Source organism: Ambystoma mexicanum, chromosome 11 (assembly GCF_040938575.1).
Source record: "Ambystoma mexicanum isolate Mex_15411 chromosome 11, UKY_AmexF1_1, whole genome shotgun sequence".
Taxonomy (NCBI): Eukaryota; Metazoa; Chordata; class Amphibia; order Caudata; family Ambystomatidae; genus Ambystoma; species Ambystoma mexicanum.
The window spans coordinates 57,202,388-57,225,744 of NC_090934.1; the positions used below are offsets into that span (position 1 = coordinate 57,202,388).

The 23,357-nt window shown below is 52.0% G+C and overlaps 1 protein-coding gene across 20 annotated transcripts in view; it reads right to left on the minus strand.

Moving 5' to 3' along the window:
• Positions 1-23,357, minus strand: part of TINAGL1 (tubulointerstitial nephritis antigen like 1) — a 161,630-nt gene that overhangs the window by 98,772 nt on the left and 39,501 nt on the right. For all 20 annotated transcript variants that reach the window (XM_069622538.1, XM_069622529.1, XM_069622537.1 and 17 more), the window contains exon 3: positions 12,617-12,680. In XM_069622538.1, coding sequence (XP_069478639.1) covers positions 12,617-12,680 — 64 coding nt within the window. The remainder of the gene's footprint in view (positions 1-12,616; positions 12,681-23,357) is intronic.

Consider the following 23,357-nt stretch of genomic DNA (forward strand, 5'->3'; position numbering starts at 1 on the left):
TCACTCACACACAGCTGTGCCCTCTTCAGTTCGACAGCTTCACTGGTCCCACACTCACTCAAACACAGCTGTGCTCTCTCCAGTTCTTCAGTTTCACTGGGCCCACACTCACTCACACACAGCTGTGCTCTCTCCAGTTCTTCAGTTTCACTGGGCCCACACTCACTCACACACAGCTGTGCTCTCTCCAGTTCTACAGCTTGACCTGTCCCACACACATACACACATACAGCTGTGCTCTCTCCAGTTCTACAGCTTCACCGGTCCCACACTCACTCACACACAGCTGTGCTCTCTCCAGTTCTACAGCTTGTCCTGTCCCACACACATACACACACACAGCTTTGCTCTCTCCAGTTCTACAGCTTCACCTGTCCCACACTCACAGACACACACACACAGCTGTGCTCTCTCCAGTTCTACAGCTTCACTGATCCAACACTCACACACACTCAGCTGTGCTCTCTCCAGGCATTCGGCTACTCCTCTACACACTCACACACAGCTTCAGCGTACCAACACTCACACACAGCCATGTGCTCTCCAGTTCTACAGCTTCACTGGTCCCACACTCACTCACATGGAACTGTGCTCTCTCCAGTTCTACAGTTTCACTGGCCCCACACTCACCCACACATAACTGTTCTCTCTCGTGTTCTACAGCTTCAATGGTGCCACACTTACTCACACACAGCTGTGCACTCTCCAGTTCTACAGCTCCACAAGTTCCTACACTCACTCACACACAGCTGTGCTCTCTTCAGTTCTTCAGCTTCAGTGTTCCAACACTCATTCACACACAGCTTTGCTCTCTCCAGTTCTGAAGCTCCACCGGGCCCACACTCACTCACATACAGCTCTTCTCTCTCCAGTTCTACAGCTTCAGCGTTCCAAAACTCAGTCATACACAACTGTGCTTTCTCCAGTTCTACAGCTTCATTGGTACCACACTCACTCGCACACAGCTGTTCTCTCTCCTGTTCTACAGTTTTAGAAGTCCTGCAGTCATTCACTCACAGCTGTGCTCTCTCCAGTTCTACAGTTTCACTGGTCCCACACTCACACACAGCTGTGCTTTCTCCAGTTCTACATCTTCACTGGTCCCACACTCATTCACTCACAGCAGTGCTCTCTCCATTTCTACAGTTTCACTGGTCCCACACTCACACACAGCTGTGCTCTCTCCAGCTCTACAGTTTCACTGGTCCCACACTCACTCAGACACAGCTGTGCTCTCTCCAGTTCTACAGTTTCACCACTTCCCCACTCACTCACACACAGCTGTGCCCTCTCCAGTTCTACAGGTTCACTGGTTCCACACTCACACACAGCTGTGCTCTCTCCAGTTCTATAGCTTCACCGGTCCCACACTCACTCGCAAACAACTGTTCTCTCGCCTGTTCTACAGTTTTAGAAGTCCCACACTCATCCACTCACAGCTGTGCTCTCTTCATGTCTACAGTTTCACTGGTCCCACACTCACACACAGCTGTGCTCTCTCTAGTTCTACAGTTTCACTGGTCCCACACTCACTCACACACATCTGTGCCCTCTCCTGTTCTACAGCTTCACTGGTCCCACACTGGCACCAGTGGTCCAAGGATGAATCTCGGTTTCTAAACCATCAATCAGCCCCACACCTCTAGTACAAACTCACACACAGCTGTGCTTTCTCCAGTTCTATAGCTTCATCGGTCCCACACTCACTCCACACACAGCTGCGCTCTCTCCAGTTCTATAGCTTCATCGGTCCCACACTCACTCCACACACAGCTGTCCTCTCTCCAGTTCTATAGCTTCATCTGTCCCACACTCACTCACACACAGCTGTGCTCTCTCCAGTTCTACAGCTTCACCGGTCCCACACTCACTCCACACACATCCGTGCTCTCTCCAGTTCGACAGTTTCACCACTTCCCCACTCACTTACACACAGCTGTGCCCTCTCCAGTTCTACAGTTTCACTGGTCCCACACTCACACACAGCTGTGCTCTCTCCAGTTATACAGCTTCACTGGTCCCACACTCACTCACACACATCTGTGCCCTCTCCATTTGTACAGTTTCACTGGTCCCACACTCACTCACACACAGATGTGCTCTCTCCTGTTCTACAGGTTCACTGGTCCCACACTCACTCACACACATGTGTGCTCTCTCCATTTGTACAGTTTCACTGGTCCCACACTCACTCATACCCAGATGTGCTCTCTCCTGTTCTACAGCTTCACTGGTCCCACACTGGCACCAGTGGTCCAAGGATGAATCTCGGTTTCTAAACCATCAATCAGCCCCACACCTCTAGTACACCAGAAGGGATCCGAACAGATTGGAAACACAAGTAAATTATAAACCTCCTTGTCACTGCTATTTCCCACCCAGATTTTCCTGAACCTTCCAGCACAAAGCCGTGCCTCCGGCTGCCCTGGATATCCCTGTCCTCCCTCACTCCTTAGCAACATCCTAACTCCCACCTGTGCAGGCAGCATTGCATGGTCCATATCAGCCATTCTCTTACGTCTGGATTCTTGCCGGAGGCCTCAAAACCTCCCACGTCAAGCCTTGTCTTAAAAAACCCTCTCGCGACCCCCTCCTTCCTCACAACTACCACCCTATCTCTAACACCAATTTCATTGTGAAATTCCTTGAACGCACAGCTTACAAGCAGCTCTGCCTCTTCACAACATCCACCTGCATTCTTGACCCCGCCCAATCTGGATTCAGACCCCGAGGAACGGAATCCTCTCTTATGTCCATTTGGGATGATGTACAAAGAAGAGCAGACTCGGAAAGCTGTGCTGCACTCATCCTCCATGACCTATCTTTTGCCTTTGACGCCATTGACCACGCCATATTCGCAGACAGACTCCTCTCTCTGGGCGTCAGAGACTCCGCCCTAAGATGGATCTCCTTCCTCCATTCCAACTGCTTGCAAATCATGCTTCTTCACCCTTTGTCCCCCCTCTTTCCATGTTCCCAAAGGGGTTCCACAGCATCCCTGTCCCCTCTTCTCTTCAATCTCCACCTTAGTCCCCTCCCAGCACTCATCCGCTCCTATAACCTTACCTGCTATAGCTACACGGATGACACACAGATCATTTTCAAGATCCCCAAATCACCAGCCTCCCCGACCTTGCCTTCTGCCTTATTGAAATCGACTTCTGGATGACAGCCAACCACTTCCTCCTCAACTCTGCAAAACTGAAATCCCAATGTGTGGTAACACATCTCTCCTTCCCCAACGTACCCCCTGGCCACACTCCCTAGGAGCCACACCCGCGGCATCCACCTCTGTAAAAGTTCTGGGATGCACAATGGACTCGGACCTATCCCTCTCTCATCTAATCAACACTGTGTCCAGAACCAGCCACTTCCACCTACGCATCCTGAGGCGAATCTTTCCCTACCTCCCTTACCCACACTGTGTCTCTGCAGTCCTTGCCATCTTTCTCTCCCACTTGGACTATGCCAACTCCCTCCATCTAGGTGCCCCAGCGTACCAGCTCAGCAAACTCCAACAAATCCCAAACTCCTCCGCCAGACTCTTCCTTGCCCTCCCACCCAGAGAACTCATCACCCCAGCCCTCAGAGTAATACATTGGCTTCCCATCAGCTAGGTCGTTCTTTAAGGCCATGCACATCACGCACCGTGCCATCCATAATACTGGCCCAGAATTCCTCCAGGACATGCTCACACGCTACCAAACCACCAGAAAGATCAGATCTGGTTCTGCAGTGCTCCTAGTGATTCCCCCTTACAATTCCACCAGAATGGTAGGATCCGCCTTTTCCGTCCAATCCCTCACCATCTGGAATTCACTTCCACCACAATGAAGACTACCTTGACTTCAGAAAATCCTTCAAAATGTGGTTATTCCCTGTGCAACCTGAAGTTTGTTCCCTCCCCTCCCTCTCTCTCTCTCTCGCTCTCTCTCTCTCTCTCCCTCTCACTCTCTCTCTTTCTTTCTTTCTCTCTCTCTCTCTCTCTCTCTCTCTCTCTCTCTCTCTCTTTCTCTCTCTCTCTATCTATCTCTCTCTCTCTCTTCACGCACCATACGCCTCTGTCACAGTTTTGTTCACTTCCATCTTGAGGAATAGGCCTCGGAGACTCACGACTTCAGAGTTCAAGTTTAGACTCTGGGGCACAATGATTGATTCTGCAATCACCCCTATTCCTTTTGCCTCACCGGGCTATGGATGCAGACAGCAGGGCTGGCATACCCTGATGGCCTGGTGGGGCCATTGCAGAGTTAGGCATCGGAGAGAGGCCAGCTTGCTGTCGTCGCTTGTCTCCATCGTGGCCCTGAAGTACATCTCCAGCCTATCCATCCACATTTTCCACCTCTGTCCCAGGCCAGAAGCGTCGGTGAGCCATCCGGACATAATTCTTGGATATTTCAGCGGCGGACAGTCGCTGGATACAGCACATGTCAATTTCAGAGTGTTTCAGTGACATTTTCACTATTTTGCACCGAGTAGATGGGTAAGACTCTATGGAAGCCTGCTGAATGCACTAGGGATTCTTTCCCCTGCTCAAGTGTTGGACATTTCGTTGTCTGCCTGCTGGCTGGAGTGAGCCTGGTGAGAGGCAGAATTCTAACCGTCTGAGGAGGCTGACTGCTGGTGGTGAGTTTCGACCCCATCAATTACATCTTCTGGGGTGCCTGTGCGCCGTCCACCATGAGTCAAGCTGCTGCGGCTGCAGCTGCGCCTCCACCTGCTCCCCCGCTGAGACCACCTGGGTCCCTACAGCCAATGCCTGAGTTTGATACCTCGGGTGCTCCATCTGGCCTGGGACAGAGGTGGAAAATGTGGATGGATAGGCTGGAGATGTACTTCAGGGCCACGATGGAGACAAGCGACGACAGCAAGCTGGCCACTCTCCTGTACTCGGCTGGCCCAGCAGTGCATGAGATTTTTCTGTCCCTACAGCCAGCGGATGGGTCGTTTGCAGCGGCTAAAGATGCCCTCCATAATCATTTTCTGCCAATGGCCAATGCAGACTATGAACGTTTTCTCATGGGGACGGCTCGCCAGAAGGATGATGAGACGCTGGATGTGTTCTATGGGCGGCTGCGGAGACTGGCGGCGCCCTGTGCGTGGAACGACCCCGATGTCATGATTCGCAACCAGCTCATCCAGGGGTGTATATCTGGGAAACTGCGGCGCCAGATATTGCGCGAGCCTGGCATCACCCTTCCCCGCATCCTAGAACTGGGAAGGTGCCACGAAGTGTCGGAGTTGCGGGCGACCAGAATGGAAGCAGGTGCCCGCCCGGGCAAGGTGGAGGAGATCTGCGCTGTCGGAAGAGGCCGTGGAGAGAGACGACCCATAAACACTCAGAGCCCGCGCCCGCCTGGGGTGATTTCCTCGTGCCCAAAATGTGGATACGATCTCCCGCACCCAGCTGAATGCCCTGCGACTGGGGTTAAGTGCGGTAGGTGCGGAGGCGCGGATCACTTCGCCAGGATGTGCAGATCGGCAGCTCCCAAGGTAGTGCCTAGGGGGCCTGTTTGAGCCGGTTTCTTCCGACCCCAAAGGACTTCCAACGTTGCTCAGGTGGACCAGGGTGACGAGGGGGCCCCTCAGGAAGGGGAGGAGGAGGAAGAGGACGAGGAGAACGTCTTTTTCGTGTCCAGTGTGAGCATGCTGAAATCCCGGTCCAAGAGACAGCCCAGGTGCAACGTATGTGTTAACGGAGACTCTGTACCAATGCTAGTGGACACCGGTGCGTCGGTGAATGTGATGGCCAGACAGCACTATGACACCATGCAGGCCCCACCCACGCTGAGCGCACCGAGGGCACGCATATTCGCTTTCGGCGGCGATCAGCCCCTTCCTCTGGACGGCGTGTTCGTGGCTGATGTTCAATATGGTGACTCACACATACGGGCCAGGTTCTATGTCACACCGGTGAGCGACAACACCCTGCTTTGCTGTGCTGCGGCTGAGGCGCTGGGTATTGTCACATTCGCATACTCAGTGTACTTGGACGATATTCAGGTACTCCTAGCCAAACACAGCTCCCTGTTTGAGGGCATTGGACAGTTGGTGGGTGAGCCCGTCCGGCTCCACATCGATGAGTCGATCCAACCAGTGGCGCTGAATCACCGGCGAGTTCCTTTTCACCTCAGGGATCTGGTGGATCGAGAACTAGACAATCAGGTGGAACTGGACATCATTGAAAAGGTTGAGGGCCCCACCCCGTGGGTGTCTCCCATTGTCATCGCGCGAAAGCCAAAACAGCCAGATGCCGTGAGGATCTGTGTGGACATGCGACTCCCCAATAAGGCCATAAAGAGGAAGCGACATTTGACCCCAACTATAGATGACATTATAGCAGAACTGCAAGGGGCGAGATTCTTTTTCAAACTGGATCTGAGAGCAGGCTATCACCAGGTGGTCCTGCACCCCGAGTCCCGCTATATCACTACCTTTACCACCCATCGAGGTCTCTATCGATACAAGAGGTTGAGCTTTGGGGTGTCCTCAGCGGCGGAAGTCTTCCAAAACATCATAAGAGGGGCACTGGCGGATCTGGATGGGGTCCTAAATATTAGCGACGACATCTTGGTGTATGCCAGATCGGAGATGGAGCATCTGGCTCGCCTGGCCAGGACCTTTGAACGCCTGGGCTCGCTGGGACTCACCCTGCACAAGGACAAGTGCGCGTTTCTGAAAACAACAATCGAGTTCTTTGGGTTCGTGTTCAAGGCGGATGGGGTGTCGCCGGACCCCCGCAAAGTGAGAGACATCAAAGAGGCGCGGCTGCCAGAGAACGTTGCAGAGGTGAGGAGCTTCTTGGGCATGGTCACTTACTGTGGCCGTTTCATCAGGAACCTGGCGTCCCGCTCGGAGCCGTTGAGATCGCTCACAAAGAAGGACACCGCCTGGCAGTGGGGTCCCCTCGAGCAGGCCGCCTTCGACGACATCAGAGGTGCCTTGGCGGCGGACGACACCATGGCGTTCTTCGATCCGAGTCTGCGGACAGAGATCGTGGTTGACGCCAGCCCATATGGACTGGGGGCAGTGCTTACTCAAGTGGGGAAGGAACAGGAGATTCGACCCATAGCATACGCCAGCAAGGCGCTCTCCGACACCGAGCAAAGATACTCCCAGATTGAGAGGGAAGCCCTGGCGGTGCTGTGGGGTTGCAGACACTTCCGCCTCTACATTCTGGGGCGGCCCGTGAACGTGGTCACGGACCACAAGCCGTTGTTGCCGATCATGGCGGGCTCATCATCCCGTCCACCAGTGAGAATTGAGCGCTGGATGCTCGCCCTGCTCGAGTATGGAGTGTCGTTAATATATCGTCCAGGGGCTAACAACGCAGCGGATTACCTATCTCGACACCCAAGAGGGGACTCGCAGGAGTCGGCATTGGCGGAAGAGGCCGACGAACATGTCCGCCTGGTCGTGGAGACGGCCACCCCAAATTCCCTGCAGGTGGAGGAACTCGAGGTTGCATCAAGAGGCGACAAATGTTTCGCCATCCTGAAGGAAGCCATGCAGAGAGGTACCTGGAAGACGGTTCTGGAGGCCGTGGAACGCAGGACATGTGATGCCAGAGTGGCTCTCGAGCAGCTATGGAGAGTGAGAGAAGAACTGACATTCTCAGAGTCGGGGCTGCTACTGAGCGGTGAGAGGATTGTAGTGCCCCAGGCCAAAGTTGCACAGGTCATCGCCTTGGTGCACCAGGGTCACCAAGGGGTGCCCAAAACCAAAGCTCGCCTCCGCCAGAAGGTGTGGTTTCCGGAGCTCGAGCGGAAGGTGGAAGCATTTGTGGCGTCGTGCGTATGGTGCCAGGCTGCGGCGCCAGCCCAGCGAGAGCCGTCTATTGAGGCAATGCCCAGAGGGACCCGGCCATGGGAAGTGGTACACGCAGACTCCGGGTCCACGTCGAGAGGCACCCACTTCCTAGTCGTGGTGGACGAGTGGTCTCGATACCCGGAGGTCGAGTTCATTGAGTCTGTCGCATTTGAGAACGTGGTGGTGGCACTGGAGAAGATTTTCGCCACCCATGGCCTGCCCTCGGTGCTGTGCTCCGACAACGGGGCACCATTCCAAGGCGAGAGTTTTGCCGAGCTCATGAGGGACTATGGCATTCAACACCGGCGGGTAACCCCACTGTGGCCCCGGGCCAACGGGGAGGCAGAGCGCATGATGCGCACCCTCAACAAAGTGTTCAGAATCGCCCATGGAAAGGGCGAGTGCTTGCAGAGGGCCCTGTACGTCTTCCTGAGGGGATATCGAACCACACCTCACTCCTCAACGGGTGTGGCCCCGGCGGAGGCTCTATTCCAGAGGTGCCCGAGAGACGTCATACCTGAGGTGGGGGACAGGGACCCTGCAGTCATTGACAATGAACAGGTCGAAGAAGACAGACGAGTCAGGACGCAGATGGAGAACATCCGGAGGGGCCTGAGGCCCCCACATATCGCGCTGGGTGATGAGGTGCTGGTGAGGAACCGCCACCCACAAGGAAAGCTGTCCCTCACGTATGAACCTGCTCCTCTCGATGTCGTGGCGGTCAAGGGCTCTATGGTAACAGCCTCTGACGGGACGTCGTCTGTAACAAGGAATGCTTCATTCTTCAGGAGGATCGGCGACCTGAGAGTGGACAGCCCAGACGACCGAGAGGGTGAGAGTGCCCTCGATGAAGGTGGGGGCGAAGTCCCCGCCGTGGACTCTCCAGCTCGAGGCAGACCCGGTCAAGAGACACCGGCTAGGGACGTTGGCAGGAGTTACCCCCTGAGGGCAGGGCGTGGGAAACCTGCCCGTCTCACAGACTATGTGACGGACTGAGCTGGGGAGGCTGACCGGGGGGCCAAAGGTCAGGCCGTGACAGGTACCTGCGGGGGATCCAGGGTGGCTGTGAATAAATGGGGGGTTTGGAATTGACAGAGTTGTGTGCTTTATAGATGTGTGGTAGTTAGTCCTTCCTGTTTCCAATTTGTTGTTATGGAAAAGGAGGAGTGTGGCGTTGGCCCTGTAAGGGTACGCACGCGACGGGGTGACGTTCACTCCGTCGCGTGCGCTGTTAAATAAACAGGGCATTTCCGGTGACGACACAATCACCGGGGAGCCCACACTGCGAACACCGCTGTCTCTGTGTCTCTGTATCACAGGGGGGTGGGGGGCTCACGGACGGCGGCATCCGGAGACCGCCAACAGGGAGTAAATACAGGTATGGGGAGGATGGCAAAAGAGCACGTGGTGAGGATGAAATAAATCAGAGGCTAAATAAATAGGATCTGAAGGGATGCAGCGTTATTAAGGAGGTCAGTGAGGAGGGGGGTGGGATAGAGAGGGTCTTCTTCCATTCAGTGTCTGCAGACAGATCCCCTCTGAACATCTCTCTGCCTTATGTGGACATTTGACTGGGAGTTCTGTCCTTCCGTGAGGGGGAGGGAAGGGGCATTGTTTCTCTGGGCAGACGGGGCCTCTGAGAGGGAACACCAGGGGGAGAGCCGGTCATGCGCCCTGTGTGCAATTGTTCCCTTCCTTGCTGTTCCCCTGCCTCGTGCGCCATCACAAAGTGTCCCGCTTTATTTTATTCAAATGGCCTAACGTTTACATACTTGCCAACCCTACTGGTTTAGACAGTATACCTACTGCTTTTTAAGCAGTCCTACCGCCTACAGATTTGGCTGACAGATCCTACTGCTTTTTACAGTGGCAGGTAATTTATGTGACTCTAAGGCAGTTCATCTGTCTGTGCGGTGGGTGGGGAAGTGATACATTTGAGTGATGGGCTCAGATCAATCCACTGGCCTGACAGCTGCACGACTCTGCCCTGCACTCTTGCCGGGACAGACCTTAGGTGAACCACCAGTGAAGGCAAGTGGCAGAGCGTGCCACCATCACACAGCATCTGCCTATCAGACTGAGGAGGGTATCAGTCTCCATGTTCAACTGGCACTGCAGGAATACATATGTATTGCCCAGGTTGGTACTACAGAGCAGTGGCAAACGTTGCCTACCAGCTCTCTGTGATTATTTTCTGTGTATTTAGGTAATTGAATTTGGTGTTTACTTGCCATTCACAATTATACATTGTAAACATTTGAGCATCTTTCCATGTTGTGCTGTTTGATGGGTTGTGCATTTTAGAATGCTGCAGTGTTGCCAACAATTCATGTTTTGTAATTTCCGGTGATGTCATTGTTATGCTAAGTATTATTTTTGAAACTTGTAAAATCCTACATCTTTTTGCTCAAAGAATGTTGGCGAGTGTGCGTTTGGTGCTAGGATGGCGAGTTTGCAGTGCATTTCATTTAGGTCTGTGTTCTATCATTCGGTTTGATCAGTATTTCTCTTTTAGTGGACCTTCCTTCACAGTAAACATCACTTGGCTAGCAACCGAATCAATCCCGGATGTGCCACACCTAATAAGAGCAGGAACCCAGGGGAGGTTGGCAGCGGCTTCCTCTGGGCACCTAGGGATATTTGGGGGCACCAGGCTTGACGTGGTGAAGGTGGCCGCAGTCCAGCTCCTCACATCAGTGGCGTGCGATGGCGTCTGGTCTGGCCACGAGCTCGATGTTTGTGTGTGTTCGAAGCAGCAGAGAGCTATTTCTCACGCCATTTCTGTTCAGTTCTTGGAAGGAGCTTCTCGGAAGGCCTTCAAGGTGCCGCATTCTTGCAGAGGGCTGAGATAAGGGGGCCACATTGCTCTGCTGATGGCGGGCACCTGGGCATGCTGTGTGTATGTCTGGCACGGGTTCTTATCGCTCGCCCTCGAGTTATCTTCTGTGCATAGTTGACGGCAACAATCAATGTTGCTGTTCCATAATAACTACATAAGGGGACTGCGTTTCTGTACAGAGTCTCGTGGCTGTGCCGGTGTCCATTGGCTGGCAATTGTTGCAGACATTGAGCGTGGAGCAAGGTTTACATTTAGTTGTGTCCGAGTGGACATTTGTCTTCGGTCTGCGTCCAAACAAACAGCTGAGACTCCTTCTCTGGGCTAGCCTTCCCTTTCCTGTGGCGGACTCACTCACTCTGACCTATAGTGGTAGATTTGGGCCCGGGTACTCCCCCATCCACCCTCCACTCACTAAGATCTAACCAAAACCTTCTCAAACACCTGGCGATCTCAGGGGGAGCATTATGAGACAAATGCATCAGGAAGCCAAAACATCAACAGAAGAAAAAAAAACATCATGCACGTATGAGCCCCCCCCCCCCCCACCCATCACCAGGATTCACACAAGCAACACTGCGCATGTAAGCTGTCTCACATAGCCAATAATGCCATATTCCGAGGGCCACTACCAGGCGATAATGGCATTTGGCCCAAATGAAAGGCCCAGAGTTGTTACTACGGGGGAATGACGCTAGGAGGTGGGCATTGTCGCTATTGGAACATTCCACCCAATGAGGGTAACGTGTTCTTTTAAAAACAAGGACATTGCAAGGGCAAACATTGACACTTGGGATAGAAGGCTGATGCCGGCCATTATTGCCATCTGCACAACAGTTCTAAACCTGGGAATACATGTGGGCCTTCTCATTCTGATAAGAATCCTTGTGACTATGACTGTTAATATTGCACTTGCAGAAAATATTTAAATGCACCTTTGCATGTTTAAAAGTTGTGCTCCTTTTCTGATTTCCTTGCAACATTATATGAAATGCTCCTCCTTTCTTGGGCTAGTCTACAGTTGTTAATAAAATATTAATTACTTTCCTGAAATGGATATTTATGGTGGGGTTGGTGAGAAATATCTCTTGAGTCATACCCTATAAGGTGTCAGGTCTTTCCATCGAATCAATTACCATTGAATTACTAGCCATCGAAATGTATCCATCGAAATGCTTTTCCATCGAAATGCATATTCATTGAATACATTTCAATGGATTTTAAGGTTAGGGTTCTATCGAACCTCTCCATATTTTCGATGGAAAGTTTTCAACGGATATGCACTTTTAATTGAAAAAATGTAATTTCGATGAATCATTTTTTTGTTGGTTTTTATTTCGATGGATTTTCTTTTCGATGGTTAATTTTCGAAGGAAAGACCATAAACCATCCTATAACGCTACAACGCCTTCCCCATATTAACCCCTCCCCCACCTGCCGCTGGTGAGATCCCACAGTCAATAATTTCCATTTCCAGCACTGAAGCTTATTACCGGCAAAATTACATTAACAGATCCATCCAGGGGTGGGAATGTGCCCCAAACCTCTCAGGTAGCTACTACGTGCATTAACCGACCGTGCAACAAGAGACTGCTCGAGAAAGACCCTCACAGCAGGGGCTGCAATTGCAATCGGAGCAAACGTTCCTTTGTTTTAAACATGATTACATTCAGAGCCAAAGCCACACAGTGTAGCGGCTGCACCCGGCCCCACGCCCTTTTCCACACTACAGAACGCTAGTCATAGTAGCCACGTGTCTAAATGAATTCCTTGTGCCATTGTACTTTAATAACTGGCAACTCTACCCTTAACCTGCATACCAGTGTATTCCTAAATGGAGGGCACACACAGAATTCTGGGAATATGTGGGCACTCGGATGGTAATGCGATGGGGTACATCATTGCATGAACTCAGGCAGTGGTGGGGCCTTAGTGCCCCTCATGATAGATTCAGGGGTCCAGGGGGCTTACCAGAGGTTGCAGTTGTCCCGATAAGTTGCTCCAGAGGGATATTTCTGACCATTTCTGATGCAGCCTGGAAAATAAAAAAGAGAGAAAGAAATAAGGATCAGACGAGCGCATGGCACGATGTGTACCCAGGGCTCTTGGGGTTGAGTTACTGCCTCCCACCCCCGGCTGGTACCACAGGATGGACATTCTGCTGTGTGAGGAATAATGTGATTCCAGGATCCTGGCCCATGTCAGTGCCAATGCACACAAGAACACAAGTGGTGACGTGGAAGACCACTCCAGCTACAGACCAATCTCAAACACCCCTACCCGGCAAAACTCCTAGAAACCTACATATACAAACGAACCCAAGAGCACGTAGAAATGCACCAGTTGCTGTACCAAGCACAAGTCGGCTTCAGGCCCACGAGAGGAAATGAATCGGCACTCCTATCCATCTGGGATGACCTAAAGACAAACACCGACTCCGACTCAGCCCAGATCCTGCTTAACCTCTCTGCAGCATTCAACACAATACGCCATGAAACCCTCATCAAGAGATTAGAAGAAATAGGTATAAGGGACTTAGCACTACTCTGGATAAAATCATTCCTAACAAACAGAAAAGAGACTGTCTGGATAAAGCCCTTAAAATCTGCTCCAGGAGTGAACGACTGCGGTGTACCACAAGGGTCATCACTATCACCACTGTACTTCAACTTCTACCAGACTCCGCTAATCAAGATCTTCAAAAAATACAATCTTACGTGCCACAACTACACAGACGACACTCAAATCATCTACAAAATCAAAGATACACAGGAAGAACCCACAACTCTAGGAGAATGTCTCAAAGAAATCAACAACTGGATGAACACCAACAACCTAAAAATCAACCCAGGAAAGACAGAAATCATGATTATATCCAAAAACCAAGAGATCCACACCTACATCCTGTGGCTGATAGAATTAGGAACCGCGCCCACACCATCAAACAAAGTCAAAAATCTGGGAATCCAAATGGACAACGCGCTAACACTAGAAACACAAGTAAACTCAATATTTAAGGAATGCTTCTTCCTACTTCCCTCAACAAAAAGAATCCTACCATTCCTGTCCTTCACCCACAAAACTCTGACATTGAATGTCCTCATCGTGTCAGGAATCGACTATGCCAACAACCTCAGAATGATGGAATGCCTGCTGAAGAAACTGCAACATATCCAAAATGCAGTGGCTAAACTTCTCCTAATGTTATCTAGTAGAGACCACATCACATCACACCAGTGCTAAAAATGCTACACTGGCTTCTAATCGAACAACTTATCACATTCAACACAATGTGCATAACACACAGGGCAATCAGCGGCCAGGGAGCAGAATTTCTACAAAAGAAAATAACCATCTACAAGCCAACGAGACTCCTTAGATCGAGCAACGAAATCCATCTAGAACCGAAGCCATACGCTAGGAGAAAACCTGGGGATCCTCTTTCTCGAACCTGGTGGCAAAAGCCCGGAACAACCTCCCAAAAGAAATAAGAAACACAAAAGACCACCTAAAATACTGAAAACTACTGAAAACCTGGCTCTTCAAGACCTTGCAACCAGATGGAAATAACTGAAACAATAAAACCAAAAAATGCAAAGAGAGCCAGTCGACAAAAACCTGTGACGGTACAGATAACAGCAAGAACCAACAGAGAAGGGGACCACTGGCAAAAACAAACAGAGACTAGGCAAGGCAGGAATAACCAAGAGCAACTAGCCAATCAGAACAGAACAATAGCTAGCCAGGCTGACACGAACAGCAGGCACGGTTATCAACCTTCCCCATTGTCAAGCATCCCCTGACAGACATGACAATATTACCCCACGTGTAAACCACCAACCCGACGCAACTTTGCATCCAAACTATCCAATTATTGCTTCATGCTCATAAGAGAACCCTCCTCAAACCCACCCTCCATATGAGCTAACCCGTCAGCCTAAACAAGACCAATAGCATTACACTAAGAAACCCTCACCCAAGCTAGTAGTAAAAAGATGGATTGCACTAGACTGACACACACAAAACCCTAGCAGACTTTGTGGAGATTGACACACATCCGAAATGACTTACCCGACACACACAACGAAAATCAACAGAGACATAGATATGGTGATTCCCATCTGTCAATCTGGATATGGTGGTAAGGACTGAATCTGAACCGCGTCCCACACAGATAGAGCTATGGGTTTGGGTGTAGGTCACAACTAGATAGATCCACAGGGATCAGTTTGCATCAGGCACAGACTGGGATGTAGGGGCTGGCCTGAGAAACAACAAAGACAGAATTGTGGAGAGTAACTAATGCAATTTATGGACAGAGAGGTGAGAGACAGCCATGTGTCATGCTGAAACAAGATCACTATAAGGAAGAAATGTCATCTAAAGCTTGAAAGACACACACACGAATGTGCGTCTCTTTAGTCAACGATGCTAATAACATATCCTACTAAATCCTCACTGCTCTTCATACACCTCTCAAGCCCTAACCAAACACAACATACCTCATAAACCACAGCAAGCCGAATACACTTCACTACACCACAACAACAAACACACCACACAGCCTTGCAAAACAACACACAGCAGACACCGATCGGATATCACACCAAAAAGCTCAGCGAACAGTGTTACCTGAACTGAAGCTGCCAACAGCACATCCCAGCTCCCTTGCTCTTTATCCAAACTTTTCCCTACGAACATACACTAACCGACCCCTGCTTTCTTTCTGATCTGCCAGAGCCCCAGGGGAACACTCCGGTGGTGATAGTGCGCGGTATAAATATTCTTTAAGGTTAACATTAACAATGCTGGCTCTGTATCCTATGCCCATGCCAGTGCTTGCTCTGCATCCTGGCCCATGCCAGTGCTTGCTCTGCATCCTGGCCCATGTCAGTGCCAGTGCTTGCTCTGCATCCTGGCCCATGCCAGTGCTTGCTCTGCATCCTGGCCCATGTCAGTGCCAGTGCTTGCTCTGCATCCTAGCCCATGCCAGTGCTTGCTCTGCATCCTGGCCCATGTCAGTGCCAGTGCTTCCTCTGCATCCTGGCCCATGCCAGTGCTTGCTCTGCATCCTGGCCCATGTCAGTGCCAGTGCTTGCTCTGCATCCTGGCCCATGCCAGTGCTTGCTCTGCATCCTGGCCCATGTCAGTGCGTGTGCTTGCTCTTCATCCTGGCCCATGCCAGTGCTTGCTCTGCATCCTGGCCCATGTCAGTGCCAGTGCTTGCTCTGCATCCTGGCCCATGCCAGTGCCAGTGCTTGCTCTGCATCCTGGCCCATGCCAGTGCTTGCTCTGCATCCTGGCCCATGTCAGTGCCAGTGCTTGCTCTGCATCCTGGCCCATGTCAGTGCCAGTGCTTGCTCTGCATCCTGGCCCATGCCAGTGCTTGCTCTGCATCCTGGCCCATGTCAGTGCCAGTGCTTGCTCTGCATCCTGGCCCATGCCAGTGCTTGCTCTGCATCCTGGCCCATGTCAGTGTGTGTGCTTGCTCTTCATCCTGGCCCATGCCAGTGCTTGCTCTGCATCCTGGCCCATGTCAGTGCCAGTGCTTGCTCTGCATCCTGGCCCATGCCAGTGCCAGTGCTTGCTCTGCATCCTGGCCCATGCCAGTGCTTGCTCTGCATCCTGGCCCATGTCCGTGCCAGTGCTTGCTCTTCATCCTGGCCCATGCCAGTGCTTGCTCTGCATCCTGGCCCATGTCAGTGCCAGTGCTTGCTCTGCATCCTGGCCCATGCCAGCGCTTGCTCTGCATCCTGGCCCATGTCAGTGCCAGTGCTTGCTCTGCATCCTGGCCCATGCCAGTGCTTGCTCTGCATCCTGGCCCATGTCAATGCGTGTGCTTGCTCTTCATCCTGGCCCATGCCAGTGCTTGCTCTGCATCCTGGCCCATGTCAGTGCCAGTGCTTGCTCTGCATCCTGGCCCATGCCAGTGCTTGCTCTTCATCCTGGCCCATGCCAGTGCTTGCTCTGCATCCTGGCCCATGTCAGTGCCAGTGCTTGCTCTTCATCCTGGCCCATGCCAGTGCTTGCTCTGCATCCTGGCCCATGTCAGTGCCAGTGCTTGCTCTTCATCCTGGCCCATGCCAGCGCTTGCTTTGCATCCTGGCCCATGTCAGTGCCAGTGCTTGCTCTGCATCCTGGCCCATGCCAGTGCTCGCTCTGCATCCTGGCCCATGTCAGCGCCAGTGCTTGCTCTGCATCCTGGCCCATGCCAGTGCTTGCTCTGCATCCTGGCCCATGTCAGTGCCAGTGCTTGCTCTTCATCCTGGCCCATGCCAGCGCTTGCTCTGCATCCTGGCCCATGTCAGTGCCAGTGCTTGCTCTTCATCCTGGCCCATGCCAGCGCTTGCTCTGCATCCTGGCCCATGTCAGTGCCAGTGCTTGCTCTGCATCCTGGCCCATGCCAGCGCTTGCTCTGCATCCTGGCCCATGTCAGTGCCAGTGCTTGCTCTGCATCCTGGCCCATGCCAGCGCTTGCTCTGCATCCTGGCCCATGTCAGTGCCAGTGCTTGCTCTGCATCCTGGCCCATGCCAGCGCTTGCTCTGCATCCTGGCCCATGTCAGTGCCAGTGCTTGCTCTGCATCCTGGCCCATGCCAGTGCTTGCTCTGCATCCTGGCCCATGTCAGTGCCAGTGCTTGCTCTGCATCCTGGCCCATGCCAGTGCTTGCTCTGCATCCTGGCCCATGTCCGTGCCAGTGCTTGCTCTTCATCCTGGCCCATGCCAGTGCTTGCTCTGCATCCTGCATTCTTCCCATTCCAGTGCTTATGTCCCTCCATCCTGCCACATATGGATGCCAATACCTGTGCTGCATCTTGCCACATATCAATGCTAATGCTTGCTCTGCCTCGTGCTGCGACAGGGCCAATGCTTGTTGTGCATCCTGCCAGATATCAATGCCAATGCTTGCTCTACCTCATGCCCCTTGACAGTGCCAATGCTTGCTCTGCGTCCTGGCCCTTCTCGGAGCCAGTGCCTGCTCTGCCTCGTGTCCCTTGACAGTGCCAATGCTAGGGTGACCAGACGTCCCGGTTTTCCCAGGACAGTCCCGGGAAATCGCCCTCCATCCCAGGGTCCAGGGAGTTTTTTAATTTTATAAACCCTGTCCCAGTATTGGATGGGTGGGTTTTTGCCAGTACCCGTTTTTAAAATCCTGAATACCTGCGTGAAAGGGGGCGTGCATGCTTTTCACGCCCCCATTTCCGCCCCCTTCCCTTGCTCGGCTTCTCTCCTCCAATGAGAGGAGTGTGCCTGTGAGCACACACACCCGCAACAGGCCAGCGACATAGAAGTAAGACTACAGTTTTGTGTTTACTTTAGTCCTACTTCTAAATCTGAGGCCTGTCCCATTTTTGTTTTTATCTGTTCACCCTAGCCAATGCTTGCTCTGCATCCTGGCCCTTCTCAGGGCCAATGCTTGCTCTGCCTCGTGTCCCTTGACAGTGACAATTCTTGCTCTGCATTCTCCCAATGCCAGCGCTAATGTTAGCTCTGCATTCTGTCACATATCAATGAATATTTTTTCTACGCCCTGCACCTTGACAGTGCCAATGGTATATTTATTTATTTATTGAGTATTTTTTAAGCGCCTAGACAACGAAATGGTGTTTCTAGGGGCCACAAGGCAATTGCGGGGGGAGCAAGGGGGCAAATAACAATGGCAACAACAGTGAATATACAATTGTGGTCCTACTAGGCCGTGTGGCATTCAGACGTGCAAGTGCAGTGAAGAGAAGTGCATGAGAGAGGGAAGGCATGGGGGTTTTGGTGGGGAAAGGTATAGGTAGGTGCTGGTGGGAACCCAGGAGGGAAGTGCCAAGGATAGCCGGAGCGAGGCCACTGACTAAATTCTAGGGGGCAGGAATCCCAAGGGTGGGCTGCCCAGTCACCAGGCAGGGGGCCCGCAAGGGCAGTGCTGAGGGATGGGTCTGGTGTAGACTGGGTGGAAGGCATTTTAGCCTGTGAGGCTCGTGAGGGACAAGGCCACCAGTCTCTGTGGCGATGGAGTGGTTAGCAGGGAAGGGAAGGAGGGAAAGAGGTAGAGAAAAGCAGAGTTTTGAGAAGTTTCCAGAACTTAAAGAGGTCCGGCTCAAGTGTGAGAGGGGCAGGGAGGCTGTTCCAGAGAGAGGTACCAGCCAAGGAGAGAGGCCTGCCCCCACTCTCTGTTTGGAGGAGCGTTTGACAAGCAGAGAGTTGGAGTTAGAGGAGCGGAGGGCTCTAGCAGGGAAGTATTTAGGGAGCTGAAGTTGAAGGAAGTGTGGTCCCATGCCCCATAAAGCCTTGTGGATGCTGCAGAGGGTCTTGAATTTGATCCTTGTGGCCACCGGGAGCGAGTGGAGAGATTTTAGGGCTGGAGAGATACAGTCCCTGGGCTTGAGGGCCAAGGTTAAGTCTTGCTGCCCTATTCTGCATTAGCTGAAGGGTGCGTAGGGAGGAGAGTGGGAGATTGAGGAAGAGGCTGTTTCAGTAGTCTAGCCTAGAGAAGACCAGAGCTCTGGGGACATTGAGCTTCTGGGGCAAGGTAAGGAAAGGGAGAATGCCTCTGAGGAGGTGCAGCTGAACGTGGGTCTTCTTGGCAAGATCTTTTGAGTCGAAGATGGCTGCAAGGTATTAGGCCTCACAAGATGGTGAGGTTAGAGGGATCAAGGAGGGCGACCAGAGGGTGGGAGGAAAGCAGGGCACAGGTGTCCCAATAAGAAGGTTCTCTGTCTTACTGGCATTGAGACAGAGATTGTTAACCACACACAATGCCTGGATGGCGAGCAGACAATTGGGGATGAGAGAGGAGGAGGAGGAGGTAGTGGAGGGACGTTTGAAGGAAAGCTCTGTGTCATCAGCATAACACTGGAAATGAGGAAAGAAGGAGGCGATCAGGTAAGCCAGAGGGGCAAGATAGATATTGAAGAGCCACAGCGATAGGATAGAGCCCTGGGGGACACCGCAGGTAGAGAGTGAGGTGGAAGAGAGGAAAGGGCCCAGTTGCAGCTGGGAAGGGAGGTTAGTGAGGAAAGAGGTCAGCCAGTCCAGTGCCCGGTCCATGATGCAGAGGGTATCACAGAGCCGTTTAATGAGGATATAATGGTTGACCGTGTCAAAGGCAGAGGAGAGATTGCAGAGAAAGAGAACAGCAGGAGAGTTAAAGTCAAGATTTGCGAGCATGTCTTCACGGGTGTTCAGGAGAGCAGTTTCTGTGCCCCTGGATGTCCGGAATCCAGATTGAAGGTCATGGAGGCAACCCGGAAGTTAATTGTGGAGGGCAGCGCTGGCCAATGGTCCGGCTCTTGCCGGGTCCGAGATCCGGCATCAGATGTCTGGCCAGACATGGGAACCCAGCCTGCCTCAGCCCTGACCATGCTATACCAAGCCCTCAGCTTTGCCTAGGGAAGCTGGGGGCTCAGTGATCTAATCTTCGCTGTGCTCCTTTCACCGGCCGTCAGTCTCGCATCTGCAACTCTATCGGCTCAGCCTGTTTTTCTTTCTTCTGGCCTGAATAAGACACCCCAGGAATCAATGGGCCATGACTATCACTGGGGTGGGGGTCATCACTTTTGAAAGCAGGATACCTACATGCTGGGCACACTATCGTTTTCCAAATGTGCATTTCACACTTCCATAGAAAAACAAAAGTATTTTCCAAACTGAACAATGCTGCTTGCATTCACTAGTTTTCTTTGAAATTGTTTTTTTGTTGGACTACCACACATGCTCTGTTATTTGTGTGCCTCTTCGTGTTTTATCACAGGTTATATTTATAAAGATGTTATATGCTTGTCAAACTGGTTAATCACAAATAAATGCTTGTGTTGTGCTGACAGCAGTTTTTAGGAAATCAAACTGTGGGTTCATGGATGCCAACTTTTCATTTTCACTACACCCCACCCACCTACGCCCTGACTGTAAGCAAGCGACCAGCTCAACCCATCCCCAGGCCAAACACATTTTATAGCACTTGTTTATTTTTATTTTTATTTTTGTATTTTTTTTATATAAGAAATTGCAAAAAGTCATACGATTTACAACCAGTTTTGAATATATAACATCTCAGCAATGGTCTCTCAACCGGCTGAGCTACCCTGGAAGCCTTCTACTGTACAGCTTGTCTATGGATCCCTTAACGGACTAAAAAAGCACTGCATTACCAACAGTATCGTGGGTGCACCACTGCCATGGAAGTGATTTCAAGTGGAATGGATGTACAGTGTGGAGTTTGGAAAGAAGCAGCATGACAGAAATTGCACCATTTTTTAAATATGATTTTGAATATTTCCTTTTGAGTGGGGTCCAGCTGCCAGCTCTGCCTCCTCAGAACTCCGCCCCCTGGGCACTCCGTCCCTACCATCAAACTCTACCCCCACGGCGGCCCTTGTGGGGTCCCCCTTTAATGGTTTTATATTTCCACCACTGATGGAGGGACAATTGGAGGATCAAGTGTTTGCTCTCCATCCTGGGCCTTCTCGGGGCCAATGCTTGCTCTGCCTCGTGCCGCTTGGCAGTGCTAATGCTTGCTCTGCATTCTGCCCATGACAATGCTTATGTCCCTGTATCCTGCCACGTGTCAATGACAATACTTTGTCTGAGTCCTGCCACTTGACAGTGCCAAAGCTTGCTCTGCATTCTCGCCGTGCCAGCGCTAATGTTAGCCCTGCATCCTGCCACTGCCACACATCTATGCCAACCCCTTGTCTGTGTGCTGCCCCTTGACAGTGCCAATGCTTGCTCTGACTCCTGCCCCGTGTCAGGGCCAATGCTTGCTCTGCATCCTGGCCCTTGCCAGAGATGATGCAGGCCCCACGTCCTGCCTACTGACATCTGTCCGTTCTAATGCCAGCTGTACTATACTTGGCAAAGCTCCTACCAACACCTTGTCCCAGTTAATGCTATTGCCAGCCCTCCACTACAGTCATGGAAAAAGCCACTTCTACGCCTGGCACAGCGCCTGCCAGCCTTTTGCCTGGTGTTAGTTCGACAGGACCTTTTCATTTTGTATCGTGATATGTGAGTTTCACTTCACGACAGACGAGAAGTCCTGCTCTTATGGTGGGGGCTGTTGGGACGGCCCCCGCCTCGGAAATGTACATTAAATAATGCCCTGTGCACTGATGGTGCATCACTGCAGCACGCTCCACAAACAGTACTGCCCACGTGTGCAAGGTGAGCTGGGCAGAGCCCGGGCTGTGCAAACAGCACCAGCTCATTCCGGACAGGCGTGTGCCTCTCCCGCACCCCCCTTTCCCCGCCAGAGCCCTCAAGGTTGATGAGGTCCAAGGCGGACTTCACAAAGTCCCCGGTGGCATATGGCCATGCACGGCTGCAGGTGCGTATTGCCCACTTCAACATGATCGTTGCCCACCCCCTTTTTGCTTAGAAGAAAACAGTCTAAGGTGCCCCTGGGCTGCATACATTATAGAAATAGAGCCAGGGGTTAATAGCTGCCGATTATCATGAGGCGACCAGCCAGCAGGGAGCTGCAACACTAAATGCCCACTGAAAAGCTATACATCCGTCTTTGTCAGCAAGTGATGATGCAGAGAAACCGATGTTAAACAGCAACGAGGTGCCAAGAGCATTTCTATATACCAGCGGGAAGGGCTCCAGTAAAGGCAGCCTGTAATGCAAGTGCTCAAAGCGCACATTTTAAGCCTCGAACAAAAGTAATATAGAAAGGAATATATTGCTGTGTTATAAGACTGCTGACTAGCAACATGGGAACAGTTGCTGGGGCCGACTGAGTCTCCGGCCGCGTTCAACTGAAAAGGTTGAAAGGTCTCTATGCCGTCCATGAGCATGGCGTTGTGCCTTTTTCCAGGGCGTCCAGACAGACCGTGTGCTGGGAGTGGCACACGCGGCTGGCAGCTGACCTTTAACTCTGCCTGTGCCCACCTTCCGCATTCCTACCTCCTGTTCGCTTGCACAAGGAATTGGCCGCCCTCCACACACAATCGCGCAACAATCTGAGCTGCTGGGAACTCAGGTGGAAACCAGAGGTGATTGGAGACTGGAAGCCCGGGCATACACGGGGCCCTACATCACGAGCGATGCCTCGCGCCACTCCTGGCTTTTAAACACCAGCACTTGTTGACTAAACAAGTCTTGTTGACCAAAAGCGCAGGGCTGGGTAAATGTAGCACGCATGACATTGAATGAGGGGTTTGGGTGAAAGATGCCACGTGACGTACTCTGTTATTGCCATTTGCCCCAGTTATTCATGAGAACATCTAGACGTTGCCTTGGACTGGTTTTCGGCATTCCGTCAACAAAATGTACTAGCTCTGCCTGGTTTAGCAGTCGCTAATCCGTCTCTCGCTCTTGCTCTCTCTTGCTCTCTCTCTCATCCCCTCTCCTCTGCCTTTCTCTCTCTCTCTCTCTTTCTGCTCTCTCGCTCTCTTTCAAAGTTCGTATCTCTCTCGCTCGACGTCTCTGTCTCCGCCTTTCTCACTATCCCTCTCTTTCTCTCCCTCCCCCTCTCTCTCTCTTGATCTCTGTGGGGGAGTCCCGTTGTGGGGAGTGTGTTTGGAAGAAACACCCCAGCTGTTACTGAGAGTAGTGCCACCAGCACACAGAAGACACAGATATCTGGAAGGAGGGGGGAAGGGGAAGTGGCTGCTGTGTGTTTTTTTTTAATTGTTAAAAGTAGAAGAGCAGCAGCAACGGCCTCCCCCTAGGCGGGGACAGAGCAGGCTTTTGAACGCAAACATTGGCATCCCATGCGTCC